At 22.0% G+C, this 27,548-nt stretch overlaps 6 protein-coding genes across 6 annotated transcripts; all 6 read right to left on the reverse strand. All coding sequences in view use genetic code 6, as the record gives it.

Annotated features, from left to right (window-relative positions):
* Window positions 1-276: 276 nt before the first annotated feature.
* Window positions 277-2,561, reverse strand: TTHERM_00859240 (alpha/beta superfamily hydrolase; the record flags this gene model as incomplete). The annotated part of the gene is made up of 2 exons (XM_001021964.4): window positions 2,300-2,561; window positions 277-2,036 (listed from the first exon to the last, which is right to left on the reverse strand). Exons 1-2 carry the CDS (start codon window positions 2,418-2,420, stop codon window positions 277-279), a joined length of 1,881 nt encoding a protein of 626 aa, XP_001021964.3. The 5' UTR covers window positions 2,421-2,561.
* Window positions 2,562-4,963: 2,402 nt separating this feature from the next.
* Window positions 4,964-6,987, reverse strand: TTHERM_00859250 (hypothetical protein; the record flags this gene model as incomplete). Its single annotated transcript, XM_001021965.4, has 5 exons — window positions 6,345-6,987; window positions 6,055-6,274; window positions 5,743-5,992; window positions 5,441-5,637; window positions 4,964-5,372 (listed from the first exon to the last, which is right to left on the reverse strand). The coding sequence occupies exons 1-5, from the start codon at window positions 6,829-6,831 to the stop codon at window positions 4,964-4,966; spliced, it is 1,563 nt and encodes a 520-aa protein (XP_001021965.4). The 5' UTR covers window positions 6,832-6,987.
* Window positions 6,988-9,639: 2,652 nt separating this feature from the next.
* TTHERM_00859260 (EF-1 guanine nucleotide exchange domain protein) lies at window positions 9,640-11,144 on the reverse strand (the record flags this gene model as incomplete). Its single annotated transcript, XM_001021966.3, has 3 exons — window positions 9,640-10,038; window positions 10,289-10,449; window positions 10,685-11,144. The coding sequence occupies 3 exons, from the start codon at window positions 11,142-11,144 to the stop codon at window positions 9,640-9,642; spliced, it is 1,020 nt and encodes a 339-aa protein (XP_001021966.2).
* Window positions 11,145-14,461: 3,317 nt separating this feature from the next.
* TTHERM_00859270 (polycystin cation channel protein) lies at window positions 14,462-16,900 on the reverse strand (the record flags this gene model as incomplete). Its single annotated transcript, XM_001021967.2, has 2 exons — window positions 14,462-15,370; window positions 15,452-16,900. 2 exons carry the CDS (start codon window positions 16,898-16,900, stop codon window positions 14,462-14,464), a joined length of 2,358 nt encoding a protein of 785 aa, XP_001021967.2.
* Window positions 16,901-17,591: 691 nt separating this feature from the next.
* Window positions 17,592-21,306, reverse strand: TTHERM_000859279 (kinase domain protein; the record flags this gene model as incomplete). Its single annotated transcript, XM_012799177.1, has 22 exons — window positions 17,592-17,670; window positions 17,728-17,817; window positions 17,870-17,959; window positions 18,179-18,265; window positions 18,322-18,414; window positions 18,474-18,563; window positions 18,614-18,703; window positions 18,757-18,846; window positions 18,915-19,001; window positions 19,133-19,222; window positions 19,287-19,376; window positions 19,437-19,526; window positions 19,587-19,676; window positions 19,740-19,829; window positions 19,879-19,968; window positions 20,024-20,113; window positions 20,174-20,266; window positions 20,578-20,658; window positions 20,720-20,803; window positions 20,861-20,950; window positions 20,997-21,032; window positions 21,086-21,306. The coding sequence occupies 22 exons, from the start codon at window positions 21,304-21,306 to the stop codon at window positions 17,592-17,594; spliced, it is 2,031 nt and encodes a 676-aa protein (XP_012654631.1).
* A 639-nt stretch (window positions 21,307-21,945) lies between these two features.
* TTHERM_00859280 (kinesin motor catalytic domain protein) lies at window positions 21,946-27,069 on the reverse strand (the record flags this gene model as incomplete). Its single annotated transcript, XM_001021968.2, has 10 exons — window positions 21,946-24,216; window positions 24,488-24,970; window positions 25,054-25,247; window positions 25,305-25,492; window positions 25,663-25,926; window positions 26,171-26,355; window positions 26,422-26,735; window positions 26,791-26,841; window positions 26,894-26,974; window positions 27,030-27,069. The coding sequence occupies 10 exons, from the start codon at window positions 27,067-27,069 to the stop codon at window positions 21,946-21,948; spliced, it is 4,071 nt and encodes a 1,356-aa protein (XP_001021968.2).
* Window positions 27,070-27,548: the final 479 nt, after the last annotated feature.

Consider the following 27,548-nt stretch of genomic DNA (forward strand, 5'->3'; position numbering starts at 1 on the left):
AATTTAAATAGATTTTTTTACAAGAAAGTTAGTAAATATCTATATTATATTTTAAAATAAAAGATTACTTTGAAATATGATAGAAATACTTTGATATGCTGATTAATTGATTGATATATGTATAATTAATAATAACTAAAGTAAAATATTGTTAAATTTATTATATTAGTGTGTGTGTTTTAAGAAGATTTTATTGCATAATCTATTTATTTGTTATAATTAACTAGATTTATTGCATTAATTATCTATCTTGCTTGAAATTCATAATTAATATTTTCAATTACAGATTTCCAAATCATCAATTTTTTAGAAAATTGAATTATTGTTATTCATAAAAATGTGTTCATTAGTTTCAATATTCTCATTATATTAATGTTAATTTTTAAAATAAAAATTATTTGCATGATTCACTTGCATCTATTAAGCTTAATTAATTGTAGTAACTTAGTTTTCGAAATCTTCATTTGTAGCATAAACTTAATAATAATCTTCGTTTGTATAATTTTCACAATAGGGTTATTAATAATATGGCTCTTCCTCTTCTTGTTGCTGTTGTTCTTACTATTCTTATTCTTGTTTTTGCTCTTATTTATTTTAATCCTGGTTGTTTGCTAAGTTGTTTACATTATTTTCACTAAAAATTTATTCGAAAGGAGGCTCATCAAGTATGTTAATTTAGTCATACATAAAATCACTTTAATGATCTTTTATATCATCGTCTTCTCCGTTTTTATGATGATTTTCTTTCTATTTGGCTTCATATTACTGATTTTAGTTTTAATGAATTTTTTCTTTTTAATATTCTGGAGATGAATCAACATTTCTGAGTTGGTTTTGTAATTTAATAAACTAAAAATTATGATTTTCTTATTATTAAGGTTGCAGTATATTACTTTGATATGGTTAAATTGGTTAAATGACATATTTATCTTGTTATGATTTTTATGAATATTTAAGTTTGTAGATATTTGCATTACTTCTTTCTTCTTTTTTCTCTGTAATTTCATATTATTACACTTCAATGTGTAGCACTTATTATTGTTGTTGATCTAGTTTCTTTTTATTGATAACTTTTTTCTATTCTAATTGGTTCTAGTTATTACTGTTAATCTATCTCTATTAGTCTTAAGATCTATGTTTTCTATCACTTAAAATTCCAAGATTATTGTTTTTTTAAAGCTCTTTACTGCTATATGATTCTGACTTTTATAGTTTTAAAGGTAACTAGGATTGTTATTACTGCTGTTATTTTGGTAGTTATTTATTTTATTCTTCAGTTGCTTGTCTGAAATTTTTATTTATTAGTTATACTTAAGATAGAGAATTCTTAAATATATCTGGTAGTAACTTTGTTTGAATCTTAACTTGTTGAAATTGAATTCTTTTTAAAAATGTATCGATAGGTCTGATGATATCTTTTCTGATCTAAAATTGATTGTGAGTCATCTTCTCAGGATAAAAAGCAAGCACTATCTTGCCATTTAATCTCATAGCCTCTTGGAGTTATTGAGAATGTTAATGTTTTATAAGACTGTCTGCTTGACCATGGATAAGTAGACATGGAGAACTGAAACGACATACATTTTCTATATTGTTAAATCTCTCTTTTATAAAATAGCTTACTAAGCTAAAAGCTAGCTCACCTGACAACTTCTTTATTGATGTAAAAGCGCTTAAGAGGATTACTCCTCCAGGTCTTCTTCTAGCTCCTATTTCACAAGCTGGTCCAGTTCCTATAGAACGACCAAACACGAATATCTTTGACTGATCAATACCTGAATCTACAACTAAAGAATCATAAACCTTTAAAGCATCTTGCTTAATTTATTCAGCAGATACCTTCTTGTCATATATACCATAACCAGGATATTCAACAGCTATAATATTTGCTCTTAAGCTCTCTCTCAAAAGCTTTAAGAACTGCATAGAGCTCCCCAAATCTTCAGCATTACCATGAAAAAATAAGATATAAATATCACAAGATTCTTCATATATTTTATAAACCATAGACATCACTGGAACGCGGTGGATCTCATCTAATTTTATAAAAAAAAGAATTAAACTAAGTTGCAAGCTAATTAGAACTAAATCATCTTCATGTAAAAAAACCAAAAAATACTGAAAAAATAATTCAAAATGTAAAACGAAACAAATTGCTAAATAAATATTTAACAAATTGAATCCTAAATAAGAAACAGATATTTCATATGGCTATATTTTGCTGCTGTTATATGTGTTTCTTGTCTTTAGTATAGCTGTAATTTAGTGAATAAATATTAAATGATTTATTAATGGTTACTTTGATTCTTTACTGATGGAGAATCTATAAATTAGATGGACGAATTTTCATCCTTGGTTCTTATGGATTACTCATTATATTGAGGTTTTGGACGAGGAAAAATGATTCTGTCTACAGACATATACAAATTATATGAATTGAGTTATTAGTAAGTATGAAAGTATATACGTATGTATGTATGTATTTAAGTAAGTAAATATATAAATAATAACTAACTAATAATTATTTACTTTATTTATTTATTTTTTTGTTTTTTTTCTAATTAGTTAGGCCTTCTTATAAATTATAAATTATGATTTTGATTCTTTCCAAATACCCAATCGATCAAACAAATAAACAAGCCCAATTTAGATAGAGATTTTATTAATTTTTTTCTTTTTCACTTTTTTGATAGGACTTGATCAATATCAAAACAAAAAAAAATTAGTATTAAAGATTCTTTTAAAAATAGTAAGTCATCGTTTAAAATTTCTATGATAAAGAGACAGAATTAAATTAATATCTTATTCGTAAAGCTAGCAATAAATTAATTTATTTATTTTAGTAACAAAAAAATTGTCAAAAAGTCATAGATATAACATAAGAGTCTATAAATTGATTGATTGTCTCTCTCTATTTTTATAAATTATATCTTACACCAATCAGATTTCGAATGTAACATTTAATATTGATAAACTATCTTTCATAGAAATTTAGCTTTTCTTAGGCAAGCTTAGTTAAAATACTCCACATTCAAGTAATTTAACAAATTTAACTTTTAAAAAAAAGATTAAACTTACTTTTTGCTAGACCTAAAAAAAAAAATTCAAAAAAATTTAATTTTATCCCAAGTATCTACTTTCCTTTTCTTACCAATAATTTGTGACTATCTAATGTCATATTTTCACTGGTGGTATTTTTACGACACTTCAGCAGAAAAATTCATTCAAGTATCAGAAATATTCTTATTATGTACTTTCTACCACGTTTAATCTTACAAATAATTTTTATTTATTTTAGTTCCTTTTATATAAAACTATAACTTAAAATAAATATATTTATTTATAAATATAAAACAAATATATTTTTAATATAACTTTAATTATATTTATTTAGTTTATATCTTACATAATTTATTTACTAAATGTATAAACTAATTTTTATTACTAAAATAAACAAATAAATACTCTAAACTAAATAAAATAATCTAAAATAAATTAAACTATTTTACATTTTCAAATAGCATTTAAATTAAATATAATTATTTTTTACAAGAAATATTTAAACTCTTTTATTTAATTATTTGAATAAATTAATCAATTTTATGATTTTATTAGATCTCATTGATCTGAAAAATTACTAATTAGTTAGATTAAAATTAAAATAATTTGATTTTTAACTCTGATAAATGATAAAAATAATCTATTTATTCATCCAAAAACTATCAAAAAACCAATATTGATGTAATCTATATTTATTTTAGAGTAATGAAGCTAAATTATTTGTTTTTTTATTTTTCTTTTGTCCGTTATGAAAATAAAAGCCAACTTTAATTATTATTAAAAATAAAAATAATTTATTAATATAACTTTCATAAATTAGAAAAGCAATTAAGCAATTTTAATATATTTTCTTCTTTTTTGATATAAATAAAATTAGGTATTAAACATATTTTTTACAATTTTCCTGATAATAATAATTTAAAATTTAAATTTTAAGCAATTAATTAAATAAAAATATTAAGAATAATTTTAACTCACTCAACTAGAAAGAGTTTAAACTTTGGAATGTTTGCTGAATTTATTTTTTTGATAAATAATCCTTATAAAATTCACATAAATAATTCCTAAAAATATAAAAATAACTTCATTTAATTATTTAATAATTACATAATGAAGACTTTAAGTTATACTTTTAAGAGTAAGTAAATTAAAAAAGAATCTAATTATTATATAGAAGATGCTTCTCAAATTGAAAAAAATGAAGAAAATAAAAGGAAGTGATTAAACTTTTATTTATTATTGAGTGCTATGAAAATTCTTCCATTTTTGAGAACAATTAATCGAGAAATATTTTTTTTATAAACTCTCTCAAAAATAAAAATTTTTTATTTCATATAAAAAAAATATTGTAATTTTAATTAATAACATGGTGAACATTGGAATAATCTTAATGAAAAATTGGATGAAAATATATCAAAATAAAAAAAATATTTAGTTAAAACAAAGACTTTTATAAAAATTTTGCCATTTATTTATTCTCAAATGACTGGTTTTAATTTGTGGAAATACTATTAAAAGATTAAATGTAATTCTTTTTTAATGTTTTTCTAATATTTTTTATTTCCTAATTTTTAAAAGATACTTTTTTTGAAATAAAAATAAATAATCCTTAATAATTTTTATAATTTACAACCTAACTAAAAATCAAATACAAAATAATGATCTTTATTTAAGTTTTTAATTGAAAGATGTCAAAGGAAGGGAGAGGAATTAAAATTATTAACAGCATTATTTATTTATTAACTTTGAACAAATCGACAAATGTTTTATAAATAAATATAAATTATAATTTCATTTTTTTAATTTTGTATTAAAAATAATTAATTAATTAATTTGAATTAAAGTTTAAAATAAAGAATTTGTAAGCAAACAATTAACTAAAGTTTTTAACTTCTTTTTAAACTCAGTGCTATCCCCATGCTTTTTTGTGCAAAGGCTATTTTTTCTTTTCTTAAGATTTACTTTTAGAATTAGATCTTTTTTTATCTTTTGGGTAATCTAAAACATTTCTTTTTATTGATTTTTATGGAGGCAACAATTTGCCATATAATTTTCTTTTTCTTTCCATTTCTTCCTTTTCTTCTTTTACTTCTCTTTAAGCCTTTTACTTTAATGATTCGTAATAGTTGTACTGTCCAAATGAACCTTATTTACTTTTAACTCCCACAATATCTGTCAAAACATTGCTGACTTCCAAAAATAATTTTTAGTTATTTTCATACATCCTTTCAAGTTAATCATCTAAAATAGTTTCATGAAGTCCTTTAAGCAATTAAAAGTTAGTTTCTGCTAGCTTTTCTTCTTAATTATTCCTTTAATAATAAAATAAATTTACAATTAAATTAATCAAATATATCATCTATCTTAAATATGTTGCTACTCTATAATATTATCTATATCGTATTGCAGCTGCTTAGCCCTAAGATAAAACTCTGTTTTCTTTCTTTTAATATTGTTAGACTCTAATTCTTTCTTAGCTTGTGTTATACCTTAGTTAGCATCAAACAAATCCTCTTCTATTTTTTAAGTCTTTTCAATTAGCTTATCCATTTCTAATTTCAATGTCTCAAATATAACCTTTCATTTTATTCAATAAAACGATTAAACTTTAAAAAAAACTTATTTTATTTTTATTAAAAGTTGAAAAACATATTCTAATAAATAAATAAATAAATGAATTACTTTCTTTTACTGCTTCCTATGTTCTAAATATATCTCTGGATTATCTGCATAAAATTGATCATGTTCCATCTGCTCCCTTAGCTCTTCTTATCGTTTTCTTTCTTCCTCCTTTTCTTTTTCCTCCTATTCTCTTTTAATCTGCTCCTCTCTCTCTCTATCAAGCCTTTCATATTCTTCAATTTATTCAAGCAATTTCATATTAGGATCAACTTTACATTCAGGAATGTACTTATCAAAATCATCTTCATCTCTAAATAAATTTTGATAATTAACAAACTAATCTTCATAGATAGATATTTATAAATAAATTACATTGATTAATCTAGTATGAAGTTTTAGTTGACAGGAATGACATCCTCTTCTTCAATAACTTATTTTTTTTTATATTCTTCACGAAGAATATCAGAATCCAAAGACAATTCACTCTTAGCTTCATTAGCTTCTTCTGTTATTGATTTTTTTACTTAATTTAACTTTTCTTTTGAATCTGCTTGTGATTATGCAAACTTTGAGGATTTCATTAAATTAGAATCTTTTTTTTTGAAAAATCAGTCAATTAATTTTTAATATCAATCAAATTTTATTTAAATCTAAACAAATACCTTTTTATCTGCCATTATTTTCATTATTTTAACCTTGTTTTTTATCAGAAAAATATCTGTCGTTTAGAGAACTCGCACTTTATTCCTTTAGGTTTGAAGCTTCCGCTTCAGGCTCTGGACCATTCTTCAGTTACTCATAATAATTATTCCAATATTCAACATAATGTTTCGTATATTCTAGTGCTAAATTTTAATATATCTGCTATTTTTGAGTGTTTTATTCTTAATTCTGCTATTGAGAATTAAAAAAGCCTTAAGGAGGATATCCTCCAGTAAATTAAGCTTACTAATTATATTACTACGGATAACCCATAGAACCCATATATTAAAAATCAGGTTGCATTTAATAAAACTATTATTAATAATTCATCTGCATTTGAGTAGGCATTTAATTGTATCCCATAAAGTTATTTATTTAAGGCATTTAAGGAACATTAATTAATTTAGGCATTTTAGAAAAAGCTTTATCTACATTCGAAGTTTTCATTTAAAAGCTTAGACTTCTTTATTTGAAAATAATGAGAGTAGTAAGTATTATGTATGTATAATGTAGCTAACTAGCAGTTTATTTGTTTATTTGTTTGATTTATAAAAAATACAATGAATGATATTTTAAAGATTACTTTCTAAAATTAAAAAAAAAGCAAATTTCAAACAATAATTAAATAAATGAATTTTTAATTTAGTGGACTTACTACAATCAATATTCGAGTTTTATTAATTGAAAAAAAAAAAATAAACAATAATTAAAATTAAATCTACTTTCTTTAATTTCTATTTTCATTAATTTTTAAAGATATTTTAAAAATGATTGCAACTGTTTATAATTTTTAGTATTTTGTTTTTTCAGTTCATGGTTATTCTAATTAATTTTAGAGCCTTTCTGAAAGAAATGAGAATACAATTTTATTATCTTATTTAATATTTCATGAATGTTTTAATCAAAAGTAAATTTATTAAAGAAATAATATTATTATTTAAAACAAAAACAAAAAAAAATACAATACTTTTAATTAGTACTTAAAAATAATTAAAAATATTTTCTTAAATCCTTTAAAAATATAAATTTTACCAGTTAAAAAAATAAAGTCACTGGACTAATTTTGTCAAAAAATAATATTTCAATCAATAATAATAAATTTTACTAAACCAAATTTGATATAAGTATCCATAAATATAATTTAATTTATTGAAAATTATAATGAAAATATTTTGTATTTGAGTTTTAAATAAACTATTGATTCCTCTTTTAATTTATTTAAAATAGTTTATTTTAAACAACTAAATAAGCAAGCTTCATTGATAAAAAATTTAGATGATTTGTGTATTAAATTAATTTTTGAAGAACAAACTTGTAAAAATCACACTAGAAATGAGTAATTAATTATTAAATTTCAAAATAATTTTTATTTTTGTGTGCAATAAAAGTTTAATCTTTTTCTTAAAAAATAAATTGTAAATTTGAAATTAATTAGCTTACTTATTTTTAAAAAATCCAATCATAAATTTTTGAATTGATTATGGATTTAAATTAGTTTCATGAAAAATCAAATTATAAATATGTTTCAACTTAAGAGATAACATAAATGCTACAGCAAAATAATTTTATTAATTTAATAATAATTTTTTACATTAACTATATTTATAATAAGGGAAAGATGGATCATTTATTAGTCTATTATTCTTATTAGTTTTTTGAATTATTTTAAGAGTTTATTTAATACTTATTTATACTTTAGTATTTTAAACTCTTCCTTCATATTATGCATAGATTAAAAACAGACTTAATTTCAAATCAGATTATAAATGCAAGTAATTATGAAAATAATTTTTATTTTAGTTTTATGTAAAATAATATTTATATTTCCTTTAAAGATAAATATTAATTTTGAATAGTAAAATTATTAAGTAATTAAGTATCCTTGAAAGTTTTTGAATTATCTTTTGTATATAAATTAGGTTTTGAAGAATAAACTAACATAATCAGATAGATTTTGAAAGATAGAAAGAACAACTTATAATGAAAATAATTATTATTTAAGATTTAAAAAATTTTATTAATTTCTTTAAATTTTAATTTTGAACAAATAACTAACTAACTAAGATGGTTGACTTAAAAAAACTTAAAATATTTTGAATTATTTAAATATTTAAATAAAATTATTAAAGAGTAAATCTAAAATAATCAAAAATGTTGAATCTATGATTCAGTAAATATATCATAATTAATTTGGAATATTTAAATTTTATTCTCTAATTATTAAGAACTGATAAATATTTACCATCTATTCTCTGATATTATTTGATTGAATTTTAAAAATATTAAATATTTTTATCAATTATTATCAATTTATTTAAAAATCTTATTAAAATATAGAGCACTTTATTTAAGAAAATAGACAGTATAAATTATTTCCTTAATATTTTTATATTTTTCTGATTTAATTTAATAATATTTTTGCTTTCAAACTTTCAAATAGAGTTATTAGATTTAAAAAACGAAAACATAAGTAAAATATTATAAATTTTAATCATTTCAGTAATTTTAATTGTACTTAAAAAACTCATAGATTAATTCTTAAATACTTATTTGTAGTTATTTGAAACTAAATAATTATTTAAATAAACTAACACTAAAAAAATTATATGTAAATTTAATTTTAATTTTTTTACCTGTTTTGAAGTTTAAAAATTAAAAATAATTTTAGTTTTTATTTTAAATTAAAATAATTTTTTTATTAAAAAAAATAAATTTGATATTAAAAATGGTTTTAAAATGGAAATTTCGATAAATAAAAGCGAAAATCATATTTAATTTTTGAAAATTTACTTTTATCCTTAGCAAATAAATATATTTTGAAAGAATAAAAACAGACAAAATAAATAAATAAATAAATAATTTTTGTTTGGACTTTGCTTGATAGTGTTAAATTATGAATAATTTAGAATTAATTCAAATATTGAATAAATAACACAATAAAGCAAGCAAGCAAGTATAATAAATTAATTATTTAATTGAATTAATTTATTATATATTTATTAATAGTCTTTTTTAATAATTAATAAATTTTTAAATATAAATTGAGTTAGTTTTTTTGAAATTATAATATTTTTTTTTCAGATTAAAATTAAAAAATGACATATATTACAAAATAAATTATTAATAGCTAATTCATCTATCTCTATAATTTATATTCAACAGAATTAGTTTATTCTACAATAATTAAATTTATTCTTTGTGCTTATTAATTTATTATTAATGTTCCTATTATGAAGTAAGTACTGTTTGGTTTTTTCAAAGTTTTTGCATGGTTTCAACATCAACGGATTGGACTTCATCTTCCCAAGATTGGATGGGTTCGAAGATACTGTCGGTGTTGACCTTATCGTCTTCAATGATGCAACCCATTTGGAGCATGAAGACACCGAAGGCAACGGGGATCTTCTTGTGTTCCTTGTTCCAGACCAAACCGTCGAGTTGGATGGTTTCGTAGATCTTCTTGGCCAAAGCGTCTAAGTCTTATTCAGCTTCGAAGACCTTGACGTTGAAGACGAGGATAGTCTTGGCAATAGCCTTCTTCTTCTTACCATCTCTAGCTTCCTTGGCAGCGACGGCTTCGAGTCTCTTCTTTTCTCTCAAAGCTTCAGCTTCAGCATCTTCTTCATCATCATCACCGAAAAGATCGACATCGTCCTATTTATATACAACAATAATTTAGAAAAATGGTTCTATGGTCAATGAAAATCCTATCTTTGCTTGTCGCTTGCATGTTTTCCGATATATATATCAAAGGGGGAATAGGTATTTATTTATATATCAAGAAAATTTATTTTTATTCATTTTATCTTTTGTAAGTTAGTAAGTAAATAAGCTATAGGAGTTATGGGTAGAATTAAAATGATTTCCATTGTTGTTATTGCTTGATAAAAGAAAAATTTCTTACGGTCTTGGTTTCCTTCTTGGCTTCCTTCTTGGCAGCAACGGGGACGGCGACGGGAGCAACATCAGCCCAGGTATTTTGAGCTTCGGGGGTGAATAAACCGATGAAGCTGAACCAGGCATAGACGTTGGGGTGGGTGGCGGCGTTGAGGGCAACCTTCTTATCTATATATTTAAAATAATATTAATAAATTATTAATGAAAACTTGAGTGTGTTTTAAGAGAGCAATATTGACTAAAAAATTTCAAAGAAGTTTATTTTCTTCAATCCATTATTTTAAAATTTTCTAAGAGAAAAAAGTCTAAGTGGAAGAGATCACCGAATAATGAGTGAATGAGTAAGTAAGTGAATGGATGGATGGATGTGAGGGAGATAATGATTAGTAAATAAATAAGTTACCCTTGAGTTCGGTGGCAATTTAAGCATCAATCTTAGCGGGCTTATCAGTACCGGAAAGGTAGGTGTGGGCAGCTAAGTGCTTTTCGAGGGTGGGGAGGTCGGTAGCAGAGAAAGTCATTTTAGAGAATTGGTTTGTTTTTTGCTTTTTGTTTTTTAGTTTTTGATAATAATTTATTAAATTTACTTTATATATCTTTTCCCAGAGAATTTATTTTTTAATGTATATTAAAAATACGTACAAATGCAAATCTAAAAATAATCTAAAAAAGCAAACAAACAAAAATATATATATTTTTTTGATTGTCTCAAAAAAAAAAAGATATTTGTTTATCGAATGGAAAAAAAGAAGGAATTGACTTAAAAAGAAATTTATAGTTTTTTAAGTTTCTATCAATCTATTAAACAAGCAACCAAGCAACCAATCCATCTCATATTATAAATATACTATTTCTTTATTCATTCATTCATATTTTGTTATCTCTCTATATATTTTTCAATCTAACTTTTTATATTTCAATCTATAATTTTAAACTCCTTTTGATTTCAAAATTCTTCCTTCCTTTTCTCTCTCCACATTCATTCCATCATTCTATTTTTCTCTTTCTTTCTTTGTAAATATATTTATTTATTTACTCTTTTTCTTTTCTTGCTTTAATATGCAAGGTTTAAAGTAAAAGAAAGAAAGTCTATTTCTACTTAAATTTTAAAGGAAATATTCTAACGAATATCTCGTTGAATAGTCAAAATTGCATTAGTTTATTAATTGATATTATTTTTGCTGTAAAAAAACTGAATTATGCTTAAAAAATATAAAATAAGTTCCAAAAATTTGTTTGGTTTGAGAAAAAATAAACACATATAAATTCAGTTGAAAATTAATTTTGCTTGTATATTTGAATTAGCTCTATCTTTTGATTATCATATTCAATAGAATAGGATTAATTGAAAACGATCAAAAAATATCCAACAAAGAACGAAAGACAAACTTGTTGGCTAAAAAAGGTAATAATAAATTCTTGCTTTTGCTTTTGAAAAAATTTAATAATAATTCTTCTATCTTAGTTTGCTGCTTGTTTATTTGTTTTGCTAGAAACTTTAACTATAAATCATCTTTTTATTTGTTATTTAAATGATTGAAACATAGATTTCTACAGAAAATAAAAGAAACAAGCAAACGAGCAGAACGGTCATCTCTCTTACCTTAACTATAAATTATAATAGTTAAGCTAATTGGTTATAAATTTTATTAATTTTAAGGTGGTCAATTATTACGAATTTCAAGCTTATCGTTTATAAAAAATTTTTATTTATTGTCTCGAAAAAGGGGGTCTATTCTGGTCTGTTTATTTATTTATTTGGTATTAAATTCAAAGAAAAAAGAAAAATCTAAAATGAATAAAACAGACCCATTCGCTCTTTAATTTTCAAATAATTAGAACAAAGTTATTCTAAGAAAAGTTAATGAAAGCGTCTATATGGGATTAAATTTAATCTTGTCCAGGCTATATTTGGCTTTTTTGAGTAAATTAATAAATTTTGCAGAAAAAAATGTATCTTTAAAAAACAAAAATTTCTTAAATTTATTCAAGAAAAAAATCTAACTAGTAAAATTTAATTTTTTTCTATCAATTTGCTTAATGCATTTATTAAAAAACATTTAAATAACAACTACTTTTTTAATTTGATTGCAATTACGATATTATTTTAAAGCCCCCTTCTAACTCTTAATTAAAAGATACAAATAAGAGTTAAATAGAATCTTAAGTATATATATCTTAATTCCGCGTAATTTATTTGTCTTGTAAACATTTTTTTTTCCAAAAATAAAAGTAAAATCCAATTCATATCTCTCTAAATGGTCTCAGGAAACTTTAGCAACTTCTTGCCTGAAACCCATTAAGTTTAAAACTTTCAATAAACAGACTACGCATATGTTAAAAGCTATATTTTTAATTAACTCAATTATAAATTTCATCATGAAATGTACAATTTAATTTCTCTAAAAAATAGTTTTTTTTAAATAAAAATCACTTAAAACATAAAAAAAATACCATTAACTCAGATATAAGTTAAAACCAGACTCTAATTCATCTAAAAATAAAAGCAAATGTCTGTACTTAATATTAAAAACATACATTTTTACATTTTATAGGTTGGAGGAATGTTAAACTGTTTAAATCTTTCATTTAAAACTACAATTATTAAAAATCGGAGTGTTTAGTATTGTAGTTTAAAATATCTCAGACTTATATAAAATAATTTTATGATTAATAATCATTATTACAAATTGGAAATTTAAAAATTTTAAAAAACCATATTTTTACAAGCAAAATATGAGTTTTTTATTTTATTAGAAAGAAACTACTCTTTTAAGCTTAACTTATATAATAAAGCATAGCAATAAAAGTGAAATTTTATTGTAATTAAATGAAATGAACAAAAAACTTAAAGGATTATCAGTTTAAATGGTAAATTGATAAATTAAAAAAATTTTCATTAAAATAGTAAATTATAAAAAAATATTATTCTTTTTTAAATATCTAAGAGTTTTTAGCAAATAAGGTTAAAAATAAAATAGTGCAAGATAAAATATATGATTATTTAAAATTAATATTGTATATAAAAACAGAAGCACACTTATTTTGCTTTACTTACTGGTTTAAAACAAGCATAAACTAATAAATACAAAGGCATAACTTATATCACAATTTAAATTAATTTTTTATAATTTAAATAAAAAATAATTTCTCTATTAAAAAATAAAATTTTGTCAATGAAAATATATATAATCAATCATGCTTATACTGTTTTTTGTAAAAGTATAAATTAGGTATAATCAAATAAGGGCATAATTTAACATATCATATTTTAAATACATAAAAAGTTTTATAATTAAATTGCTTTTATAGTAATTAGATAGTTAATTATTCAAAATATTCGTTAAATGTATTATAAAAACTTAAGCATGATAATTTTTTTGCATTTAAAAATGAAAATGAAAATATTTAATATAAAAAGATTGAAAGTAAAAATTTTATGGAGTTGTATACATAATATATCTAGGAGGGTTTAGTAAAAGCTAAATAAAATATTAATTAATTTAAAAAAATAATTAAAGAGAGAAATATCTTTTTTTTAAGTTAGTCTGAATAAAAATTTCTCAAGATTGACATAGTCGCAAATTAAAGGGTTAGATAAAAACTAAATATATTAAAAAAGTATTATTTTATTTTTTAAAAGATAATTTTTTATAATTGAAAAAATTAAAAGTTTTATTTAATTTTTAAATGAAAATTAAAAATATTTAATTTATCTCTTATGAAATAATTTTGCTTAGTTTGAATTAAATTCTTAAAATTTGTGTGATTTATTTTGATTAATAGATTTATTTATTAATTATTTAAAGTTTGTTAAATTGAATAATAGGAATTAATTTTTAAGTTTTAATTAATGAATTAAAATATATTTTATCCAGATGAATTATTAAAAAATAATAGAGAAAAATCTTATAAATCTAATTAAATAAGAATAAACAATTTCTTAAATTGCAAAAAATTATTGTCAGTTAAATTAAACTTATTATTTACTTACATATTAAACTAAATTTAATATTATTTTTATCAATTAAGGCAATTTTTTAAACTTGAAATAGCATTTTTAAAAACTTTTTATACAATTTTTGATATGAAGATGAGCTTAATTACTTTTTTTCTATTATTATTCGTTAATTTGATATTTTTTTATTTTAAATAAAATGTAAATATTTCGATATTTTAGTCAATATAAGTAAGATTAATCTTTTGACTCTGAACTATTTTATGACACATAAGATTTTATAGAATTTTGAGGTTAAACTTGATTTTTATTGCTATTTTAAGGTGTTGATCCAGAAAAATTGTTTGAGTTATTTTCTTAGGATGGTTGCTTTGTAATCACAGCATCTTAACTTGTTATATTTTAGTTGCTTAATTGCTATTTTAACTATTAATAGGGGCTGCTATTTTGGGACGGTAACTTTGATAGAACTTATTCTGGCTTAGCAATATTTTTTATATTATTTATGTTTTACTCTTTTATGCTATTTCTTTTTTAATTGAAATCCTCCTAAAAGTAAATACACTGCTAAAGACTCTTAAATTTTAGGTTCAAATTGCAAAATTTTTGCAATACTTCTTAGCTATCGCTGCACAGAGACAAACTATAAACTCTTCTCAATGCAACTTGCATCTAATGACTAAACTGAAATGTTGGAGAAAAATATAGAATTGGGAAAATCAATTTTTTATTTTTGAGCAATTCTAAAAATGAATTGAGTTGATTTACTTTGCTACATTTAAAAAAATCTTGATCTTCTATATAAAAAAATATTCTCAGCTTCTCTCCACTTTTTAAGGAGAAATACTAGCTCTTTATATTCGTTAAGCAAACAATAAATTGCACCATTTGCTCAAAATCATCAAATTTTCTTATTACAACTTAGTTCTCAGCACATTCATTGTAAATGCATTCTTATGTTTCTTGTTCTTGTTCTGTCGATTCATCTTAGAACATTTCAAATCTTTTTTCTTACTCCTAAGAGGGAGATTTTAGATGAAAATAAAGCAGTATTTTTTAGTTTTAATCGTTTTCTTTGTTCTTGTTTTCTTTCTCAATGTACTCTCTAATCACTTCTTTTGTTGATTCAACCTTTATTCAATAATATATATAATTCTTTCAAAAATATCTATTTTAGTTAGATAAAAAATGTAAATTTTGTATGAAGCTTACTCTTGAGTCAAGTTCTTCCAGCAAATCGCTGAATTCTTGTTCAAATTTAGACTTTTCTCTAAACTCTAATTGGGCAGACTTCCTAAACAAGTCAATGAAGAGAGATAAAAAATATAAGAACAAGAAGAAGCTGATTATTTTAAATATTGCTGGGAATATGTATAGGTATGGTATTGTTTATATCGTGCCATAACCCTTTTCGGATATTTCTTGTATGTTAGTATCAAAAGCTGAAAGAAATGCTGTTGCTATGTCGTAATATAGCTCAGATAAATCTGAATATAATTTTACTTAATTCATCTAAACAGCAAATAAATAAACTATCAAAAACATCACTAGAGCCATAAAAATACCAGGAAATGTCTTGAACACAACATTAGAGAATTTTTTTAACCATCTAAAGTATTTAAATTGTGTTATCCAAGTAAATATTCTGAAAGGCAATATCAAAAATATAAAGAGGGCACTTAAGTTTTGCATTTTTTGCAATTGATCTAAATTTTTTAAAGTCTAAAAATTAACAATTTTTTTGGAGAGGACTTGAATAGCAAGATTGAAGCCAATGTATGCCCAGCTAGCTAGCATATTAACGAGATGACCAACAAGCGTCCATCGATTAGTAACCAAATTAAATTCAAGTAGCATTTTAAGGTTGTAAAGAATATTTAAAACAAACATAAACACCAAAATAGTAATTGTAAAGGCTTAGTCATTATGTATAATGATACTATGCTATATTGATTTAGAAAGCAAATAGGTATTTGTAGAATCATATTCAGTTATAAATTGAATGTAAAAGTAGCTCTGCGAAATCACATCGTACATACTGAATTCGCACATAACAAACACAGTATCTGAATTAATCCATTAATGTTTCTACATTGCATCTAATATATCAGAATAGTTGTCTCTACCTAACATAGCAATATAAGGACAATCTCCATAGTAAGAAAAGTAACCTTAAGTAGCACAATTTTAAGTAAAATTCGAATTATCAGCTACAAATATCTGCTAAATTATATCTTGCTCTCGTTAGCTCATAATACTTAAATCACAAACTGTAGAATTTGAAACTGAAGTATCATGTATGCATGTTATCTATTATTATAGATCAGAGTTAGAATTTTATCTAACAGATTAGTATATAATTGGATATGCATACAGCAAAAAAGGAGTAGGAAAGTTTAAATAAATTTAAGGGATTAACTTTTTTTAAAGAAATTTGTACAAATCAGCGTTTTAATTTATGGAGTTGAAGGCATCAAAAGAGTAAATTTGTTTTAATTCTGATATTCTTATTTGATTTTGCTAGCTAAACTCCTAAAATAATACCTGAAGAGGATAAATAACAATGAGTAATCCAACTAGGATATTTTGCAATTCGCTGCTCAATAAGAATAGCTTAAATAATTTTACAAATTTATGAGCATTAACAACTCGAATATTCATTTTTTTTCAAATTATTTTGCTTTATTTTTTTTGTATATTATATATACCTTATTTTAAATATAAATTGATTTGATCAATAATCAATTTGTTAGTTAAATAAGTAATTCAATCATAAAAAATATTTAAAAGTAGAAATTAATTGCTAGCTTCGTTTTAAATCTTAAATATTTTAAAGCAAATCTTTTAAATAAACAAAACTACTATGTTGAAATAATTATTTTCTTTTTTTTATAAATAAGTAAATTTTAATGGTTTGTTTTAAAGATTTTAGAAATTCTAATAGTTTTAAATAAATTAACGAATTATCTCCACCATCATATTACAAAATTTTTTTTATAATCCTTTATTATAGTTTTTCATTTTTTCATAGTACGTACATTCACACACAAATAGCTATATTTCAGCTTAAAAAATTAGCAGCTTAAAATTAAAATTTTTAAAACAAATTTTAGAGATAGACAGACAGACATTCAATTAAATATTTTTTTAATTTAATTTAATGAGCTATTTTTTTAATAAATTTTAAAAATTTAAATTAATTTGATATTATATTGAAGATGAACGAGCACAAATAACTTTTAAATATAATTTTTAAAGAAAAATATTTCACATTTCGTTTAAATAAAAAACATAAACAAATAAAGATCAGCAAATATCATCTAAAAAAAATATGTTTTGAACTTTAAGATATTCAATATTAATTGTATTGAACTAGCTTATGAGTCTTCATAATTTTGATGAAATACTCATTAGAATGTATTTAATTATACCTATTAAATAAAATTGTTATTTTTAAGATTTGATAATAGTCTTTAAAATTAATTTACAATAAATTGAGCTGTAAGCATTTTAGATTTTCACATCTAAATATTTGTAAACTTAAAATATTTGCACCTTAGTCTTTAATTTCACACTCTCTAAATAATATTTTAATAGAAGTTTAATTTTATTTTTAAAAATAATTTTTACCTTAAGTTCAGACTAAGAATATTCAAATTTTGAATAAAAGTAATGTATTCACCTAAGTATTAACATCCTAAATCATTAATTGAGTTATTTCTATTTTTTAAATTTATTATTTATTCTAAGAAACTTACTATATTCATAAATTGTAACAAAAAAACATAAAACAAAATTATTTCAATTTTAAAAAATACAAGAAATATACTAAAATCTAAATACTCCTCGAACATTTTAGTTGATTGAATAATTTTAGAGTTTTATCATTACAAAATTAATAAAAAATTCAAAAAGAAATGCAATTAATTAATAAATTACTGTAGATTCAAATCTAAGATTTGTAAATTTTTACAATTTACTAAGAATTTCATTAGCAAACAAGCATCAGAAGTGATCTTACAATCTCTTTTGTGTAAATAAAGAATAAAATTTTAATAAAATTTATAAAAAATATACTTTACCTTAAGGATAAACTCAATGAAGTTAGATTTTAGCATTATCCTATTTTTTCACCTAATTTCAAAGCTCCTTAATCGCTGATTTATTAATTGTAGCTATTTATTTATAATTGAATTATTCAATTTATTAATAATATGTTCATTTGCTTATTTACTCTAATTAGAGAGAGAGCTTGCTTAAAAGACTACATTTTGATATACTTTCTGCTAAAGAAGAGCAGCCTTCAGAAGTAATTTAACTTAAACTATTAAAATATAATTAATATAAAAAGTACTGATTATTCTAATTAATTACTAAAGACTCAATTAAAGAACATTCAAATTTTAGAGCTTAGGAAGCATATTTGATATGAAGGAGACACTTTAATCTTTAATTTAATTTCCTCTATTTAATTTCATATTTATATGATAAATGTCATAAAAAAATTTAAATAAAACCCTAATGAAAGTCCTAAATTATTTAGTTTTTAGCATTAATGGATGCTTTTCGTCAAAACTTATACTCCTAAATCATCAATTTAATTGTGACTATAAAATATTTTCAAAAATTTCAAAAATCCTCAATTAATATTTATTTTTTAAAAATATTTTATTACTCAATACTTAGATCTATTTTAGTGAGATTATTACTCTTTTCTTAATTTGGAACTTGATTAACATGAGTTGTTTATATCTTATTTTACCTACAAATAATTTTATTTAAATAGCTTTAATATATTTTTTATAATTTTTAATCGAATCAAGTTTCTGAAAATTAAAATTGCTTAAAATTAAAAGCATTTTTCTTTTGCTAAAAATTTCGATTTTATTTTACATCAAACATATCTCAATGAAATTCAGATTTTAACATTCATAAAGCTAATCCAAATAATTGTGCAATATTTGTTGGTCAATTTAGTTACTCCTGTATTAAGTTTAAATATTAATTATTTTTACTATTAAAATTATTAGCTCTAAGAAAAATAAACATGAAATTTAGTGAAAATGAGTTTAAACTAGAGCAACTTGCTAAATATTTCGCAAAGCTAATACTTCCATGAGTTTGAATTATATTATTGCTATTGTATAAAATTTAAATATTTAAATTATGCTAAAAAAGAAATAATTTATAAATTCACCTTAGTTGTAAATTAAATTTTTATAAATACAAGCATCCAGAAATGCCTTGCCCAATATACTAAAGACACTCATCATCAATTTAGCAATAACTGATTTAGTATTAAAAATAATGATATTATTTCCAAAAACTGGTTTAAATCCAAATTTACTCCAAATTCAAGTCAAAATTTGTTATGTTTTTCAGATGAGATATTAACTTACCTATTAATTAACATCCATATAATCCAATTTTACAAAACCTAAATTTATTATATATAAAAGATATCATTTAAAAAATGAGATATTTTTAATAAGGATATTACATTAAGCTTATTTTAAATGATTAAAGATTGCAAGCAGCAGGTGCTTCTTCATCAAAATTATAGGTATTATCAAAGCTTAGTTAATTAGAACTTTGAAAAAAAATTAAAATTTTAATAAAGTTATAAATTTAATTAATACTAAAGATTTAGATCAAAAGAAACAAGTTTTTTGCAATTTAGAACACCTTGGAATATATTATGAGCACATTTTTAACCTATTTATGTTCTCCTATTTATTTTTGAAGTTTATAATTGAAATTTACAATTTAAAATGGAGTTTTTACGCTAAATCTATTTTTAAATCAGTAAGCTATCCTAAGTTAGCTATGGTTTCACCTAAATTAGAATCATTCGCAGTTCCAATTAAAGTATCTCTTTTTTAAGTTTATTGCACATAAAAAAACTTTTCATTAAATATTCACTAATAAAGTTACGATAAATCTAAGTTTAGCTAAGTTAAACTTTTTAGTTAACTTAGAGCAGTACTTAATTTGTAGAATCCAATTTCATCAATACCAAAACTAGTCCTTAATTAAATTAATGAAATATTTTTTTATCTTTAAAAGATAATTTTTCAAAATTTAGATAAAGAAAATTTTTAAAATGGCTTTATTTTTAATAATTTATTTTTAATTAATTCTTTCTTAATTGATAAAAAAATAAATATCAATCAAAGTTTTTATTATTTTATTTGCAAAAACAAACAAAAAGAAAGAGTTAAATAAATTAATTTGGTTATTCATGCTGATAGAAAATTACAAATTATTATAGAGTAAAGTAAAGTATAAAATAAAATAATAAACAAAATTATTATTGAAAAAGAAATTTAGAATCTTACCTAAGACATACATTTAAAGTATTTAATTAAACGCATGATATAAGCGCTTCAGATAGTTATTAAAGACTTATTTATTACTACCTTTAATAAATGAATAATAATAGATTAATATGTTAAAATATTTTATTGAAATAAAAGTTACATAAGATATAAAGTAAGGCTTGTGATTTATTTCCATTGTACAATAGATTGACTTAATTAAAGAGACAATTCTTCATCAACTCCACTATTAATATTTAATCGATTACTCATTCTATGATTTTGGTACTAAAATTCAATTTACTATGAACCAAATGTCAAAATTTTAAGATTAGAGCATAATTTCATAGACTGATTTAGGTAATTGAAGTATTCTTCAATAGGATAACTTTATCTATTTCGATATTGATTAGTTCAAAAAAATATCATATTTAACTTACTCAAAATGTAATTTAAGTTCCCTAGGATTGCTTTTACTAAAGTTTTAAAAAAAATTTAGCAAATAAATGTTTGAAGATAAAAAATATACATCAACTCATCGATTTATTTCTTATAATTTTCTGCCATCTCACTCTTATCAGTTTTAAACTATAAATAAAGTAATTTTATTTTTAAAATATTATAAAAATCATATTTTTTTTTTTATATTTTTGATTTATACTATTTTTAATTAATTACTTTTTATTCTAAAGTTTTTAATATTTTCTTAAGTATATTTGGCTTAAATTAAAATTTGACAATTAAGTACATACACTGCTTATTTAATCTTATAAATATGAACACCCAATCCAAATTTTATATTCTGATTATTGATAATATTAATTTTAGTCGAATTTATTTAATGCTGATACTCATTATTAGTGTTGATAGATTTTTAATTTAAAAATTAAAAATTTTTTTTCAAGGACTAAATTTTTACAAAAATTTTAATTTGAGTTTGTCCTTAATTAATGAGAAACCAAGGTATTTTAAAAAATACATTTTATAAATAATATAAATAGTTGTTCATTATTTATTTATTTATTTTTAAAATATTAAATTAAAATAAATTATTAATTTGATATTATCTTTTTATTGTTTAATATCAAAATAAATCCAAATAAATTTTTTATTTATAATTTTATATTTAATTATTAAATAATTTATATTTTTTTGAAATAATTAATTTATTTAATCATATATTTTTTTTTTATTCCACTTTAATAAGAATTTAACTTAAAAGTAGTATTTGATTTTGTGCGTGTTGTGAAAATTTGAGAGAAACAAACAAATGAGTAAATTTTATATTATTATAAAGCAACTAAATTAATTTATACATCATAAATTAAGAAAAATGTTAATTTTTAAAATTATAATTTAGTATAATAAAATAAATTAAAAGTATTAATTTCAGTTAAAGAAAAATTTTGTGTATTTAGAGCGTCTTTATAGTGTTTCGCTTATACTTGGCAGTCTAAGTGCTATTTAATTTTTGATTGAAATATCTTATTTTTTTGTTAGACTATGTTATGGTAGTTTTATATCTTAAGATGAGCTACTTTTATCAACTTTATTTGTGTTTTACTATACTTGATCCTGCTAGTTTTATTTGCTTTAGTTAATTTATTCTTATTCGTACTTTACAAATTTAGGAGGAGATTATAATTGATCGTTAGAATTTTAAGTTGCAGATTCCTGAATAAGGATTTTCTTTTCAAGAGAATTATTTAAGTTTGTAAGAGAGCTTTATTCAGTCATTTGCTAGAAAGTATGCTTTATCTTATTCAAATTGGCTACCTTCTAACTTTTAAGTAACAGCTCATAAAAGTAATCTTTAGGTAGAGGATTATTGGATTCCTTTAATTATGTTCTAAAATACCCTACATCATCTCCTATAGGCTTCTTTTCGTATAAAAGTTGACCTCTCAGATTAATGAGAGATAGTTTTTTATTAACTAAATTAAAATTTGATATCGGTGATTGAATTTATTTTAGTAAGCTGTTTGAAGCTTTTTCGTTTCCAGCACTCCTTTCTTTAGTTTTCTCTAGAGAATTGTATTTTATTCTTTAGTTGCCTAAAGATTAAATGTTTTTTGGTAATCTGAATTGATACTCCTATTAAATTTTTTCATGTATTTATTATTATTTTTAATCGGCTGTATTTTTCAATTTATTATTTGGGAGAGTAGCCTTTGACTTCTAGAAAATATTGTTTAAAATTCCATCATCTAGTTCTAGTTTATTTGTGAGGTTTAGAAGAGTCTTGTCTGCCGAGTTCAGTTGAAATGAGGACTTCTTTTATTTTTAAATTATATCTTTTGACGAATAATTCTTCATATCATTAGTCTGATGAGGAGAAGAAATCATACTAATTTGATTTGAAGGATTTACAGAAATTATTTGATTATTCTTTAAAATGCTATCTTATGAAGGTAAATCTATTTGACCATCTAAAAGCTAACTTAAGTAAGGCAGGTTGTTTTGGTAAGACTAAATTCTTTATTAAATATCTTCTGATTTCTAATTCGAAGACATATTTTTGAGTATATCTTAGTTATTACTGATGTTATTATTTAAGTTACCTATTTAGTTTGAAGTTTTCAAAGTATGTATGTTAGATTCTGTGCTTGGCTGAAGCAACTAATTAATTGATTGGTATCTTTCGTTATCTAAAATCGATAAGTTATTTTAATTATGTTCATTGGTCTTATTTAAGATAAATTATGATATCAAGCTATGGTCTTGTGAAAATATTTAGTTGTTTGGATTACCTTAATTCAAAGAATCCTAAACATAATATTTTTCAATTGAATTCTAATGACTGTCATATCCCTCGTTTATAGAAGATTTATTTATTGAGCTTTATTCCTAACTTAATTTTTTTGTTCTCTTTGAATTTTTTATTTTTTTCACTTCAATTTTCTTGCTATTAATGTAAATAAATTTAGTAGGTTCTCTCTGCTATTTTTTTTAAAGGTATTTCTTTTCTAGCTGCTTTATATCAACCACCTTATCACTAGCATCTTGATTATATGATTATGGCTTATCTGAGTTTTAAGTTATACTTTCATTCAAATTGTCATCAGCATTTTTCTTAGAGTTATCATCGTTCAGTATATTCATTATTAAAAATTAAGATTTACCAGTTTTTTTTCTATCAGTGCTGATTTCTAAAGACGATTGCAAATCTTCTTTCTATTCATTTTCTTAAGCTATGCTGAGTTCTTTTTACTGCTAAAATATAGAAGGAAGCGCTTAAAGCTGTTTATAATTGCTTTATTATAAATTCTTATTTTTAATACTTCTGCTAGATTTGCTCTAGTAAGAAGCAGAGACACTAGGATCCTCGATTAATTTGATAGAAGAAGGTTTTCTATTTTTTATTTCTATAAATTATGAGCTGTTTATCTATTACAAAGTAGGAATTTATGCTAAACTAGAAACTGCATTAATTTAATTAATTTCAAAAAACAAATGATTTAAAAGCTCTTATGACTTAGCATAGCTAAATTAACACATGCATATTTGTTCATTATAAAACTGATAAAGTTTTTTTGACTATTTCGAAATCTGAACTAATTTTTCTACATCTTTTGGTTATAATTCATCATGTTTTTTCTCTCTTAAATCTTTTAATTTCAAATGTTACACTAATCTTTGTTCCCAAATTTCAGCCTTCATCTATTTTTTAATAAATTAAAATTGAATAATCTAAAATTATTTTTGTTTTAACATTATCAAAATGGAATATAACTTATACTGTATGTTTTCCCTTATTAATACTTTGCTATGATAAAATTTAAATATTTTTATGCCTTTTAATTAAATAATTTTATTCTAATTTATCAGCTAATTGCATATTTTGATATTACGAAAATACAATTAATATTTTAACATCACATTTAAAAAGCTATATTTTCTGTAATTATTCGTATAAAAATAAATTGGTTACCTTCTAAGAATATAATTTATTCAAATGCGTTTATATAGAGAATTAGTTATTTGAAATAAGCTGTTTGAACAGATCAATATGATATTATTGAATTTTTCCGATGTAAAACTCTTTGATATCAGAACTGGTTATGCATTTAGTGTATGCCTTGCTCATGTTTTCTATAATTTCATTATATATAACCTATAGTTACTCTTAGTTATGCTAAACTTCACTGTATATCAATAACAGTTTACTTAAAATTTATTGGATTTTAAATAAAATATTTCCAATGATCTACAACCTTAATTGTTACTACTTGTTCAGACTTTAAGGATCAGTTAAAAATTCAGAAATCCATCCTTAAATATTTTCTCTGATAAGCTTTTAATACAATTCTGCTTAATATTCTTGAGTTTTATTTGAGTATCTAACAATTTCTGGATTTGTTGTTATTGATCTGCTAATATTCAAATACCTTACCATAGCTTCTGTGTCTTGTTACTAATTAATTATTAATATTTTTTAAATTTTCTACAAAATATATTCATATTTAAATGGAATAAATAAATTAAATAAATACTTACATAATTTTGCAAGGGATTAGCACACCCTATTAAATATGTTTAGGAATTTCCTCCTATGCACTCCCTTAAATACTCAATTAACTTATTATCTTTCAATGGAATTGAATTAGATTTTCTAGTTTTTAAGTTAATTTCGCTTATTACCCTTAAGCAGTTATTGAGAGGAGCTAAAACTGATTTATGAGAGCCTTCCTCTGATTTAAAAATTATAATTTGATATTTATAATAAAACATCCAAAATATTATTTTACTTATTGCATCAGCGAAGGTTTCTTTCTCAAATTTTACAAATTTAAGTGATGAAATAATTTTCTTTTTATCAATATCTTTTTGATCTTCTTATATACATTTAATCTCAAAGATAATATTATTATTTTTCAATAAATCTTTAGCTTTATCAGTACTTTATTCATATTTTTACAAGTTCAGCTAAGCTATTCTTAATTAATAATTAAAGAATTTAATAATTCATCATTAATTAAATATAAAATTAAAAATGTAGTATTTATCGTTCAAAAAGCTTTTTTTTTCATTGGTTGAAAATAAAAGTGTTATTCATTCATTTTTTATGAAAACAGCATTTTAATTAAAAAATTAATTTTAAATTACTTAATTATTCTCAATCCTTGAAGAAGCGTTTTGATTTCGACCTCATACAAGCCTGCTATATATAACTATTTTTAAGAATCTTCATGTATATCCAGTGGATATCCATGGCCGATAATGCAATCATAAAACTTATCATTTTAGTAACTACAAATGCTTATTTTAATTTGTGTTTTTATTCCTTTCTCTTCAAACTCGTTTCTATGGTATAAAGTCTCTTTTAGAAGCAGTATGATTAACCCTGGATCTCTTAAATTTCCAATTGCCCTTTGAAATAAAAAGAGGTAAATATAAAATTCTTACTTCTTTTTACTTATTCATTCATTAAAATATATTAAGATATATTCATTTTAATTAGCAAAAAGAAAGAAAGAAATCAAGTAGCATCACTTAATGTTACATTTTACTAAAATTTTACAATATTTGTTTGAATTTTAAGATTTAACATACTTTGTTGAACTTCTACTAATCAATAAATACGTTTTTTCATTAACAAAAATAAAAATCTTACAGATGCGTTTTGCCTGAATCTCCTCCACCATATAGTATGATAGATTAATTATATCCACTAAAGAGATTTATGACAGGTTGTTGGAGGAACTTTACAGCCATAATCTCACTATTTTCATTTTCTCCAAAAACCCAATCGAAAGTTTGTATTTTATCTTTCTGTAGATTATTAATATCTCTTGAAGCCTAAGGTAAAAGTTACAAATTATATGAGTTAGATTTAAGGTTTTTATATAATTCTAAATTTAATACATGTGTTTGTCCATTAATTTTAGTTTTATCTGGTTTGTTTCTTAGGAGTATAGTTTTAGGGTCTAGATTTTCTATAGATAAATAGGAGCTTTTTAGTTTCATTTCATATGGAACCATTTTTATTTTGATTGCAATTTTATAATTTGCAGAGCCTTAATAGTATTTTTTAATCGAAATTTGTGTTTTATCTTATATTGAGGCATCTTCTTAATCTTAATCTGTCATTTTTCTCATCTTAATTTCTCTCTTACTTGAGTAAGAACTCCCGTATCTACTCATTTTATCTGAACTCGTGTTTAAAACAGATTCTCTATCTTTAAATCATAATTTTTATGTCAAAATAAAATCTATTGTAGAAAAAATATTTACCCAAACTATTTCTAAGAGAGCCTTTCTAATGCTAAAGTGTTAGTTTCTTAGCTAAATATTTTTCGTGAGTAAATATTAAGTTGGAATTGAAATATTATTTTACTCAAGCTTCTTTGAAAAGGAGTTGACTACTCTCTTTTTAGGATAAAAGGAGATTCATCATGGTGTGATCCCCTTTTAGATACTAAAATAAAAGGATTATAAAAAAAATCAGCTAGGTAGCTTGTAATTAATTGTACGTTCTAATTAGGAATCTTATTAAATCAGTTTCTACGACATCTCGTTCAGAAATCTGTTTAAACTATGTTAAATAAATTAGCTATTTTATTTATATATATTATTAATTGTTAAAATTGATAGCTGTTTTTAATAAATAACAAAGCAAATAAGATCAACCAGAAATAAATATTAAATATAATAACATAAATTTCAATTGCTATGTATAGTTAAATAAATTACACAAAATTCTTGCAAAACTTAATTATTTCAAATTAATACAATAATTTATTTATTTATTACTGATTTCCATCATATTTTCATAAAATGTTTAATTTTGATTCAGCACATGCATTTAAAATATCAATTTGAGTTTTATCCAGCAAAAGGTAATTTGTAAAACTTATTGCTTATATTTTTAATGGCTGATAGAATAAATATTCAACCTTCAATAAATAAATGATGTTTTTCAACGAATATTTAAAGCTAGCTAAAAATTAGTTAGTGCTGGTAAAAGATTTCAACAAAAATATTAAACAATT

This window comes from Tetrahymena thermophila, assembly GCF_000189635.1.
Source record: "Tetrahymena thermophila SB210 genomic scaffold scf_8254496, whole genome shotgun sequence".
NCBI classification, from domain to species: domain Eukaryota; phylum Ciliophora; class Oligohymenophorea; order Hymenostomatida; family Tetrahymenidae; genus Tetrahymena; species Tetrahymena thermophila.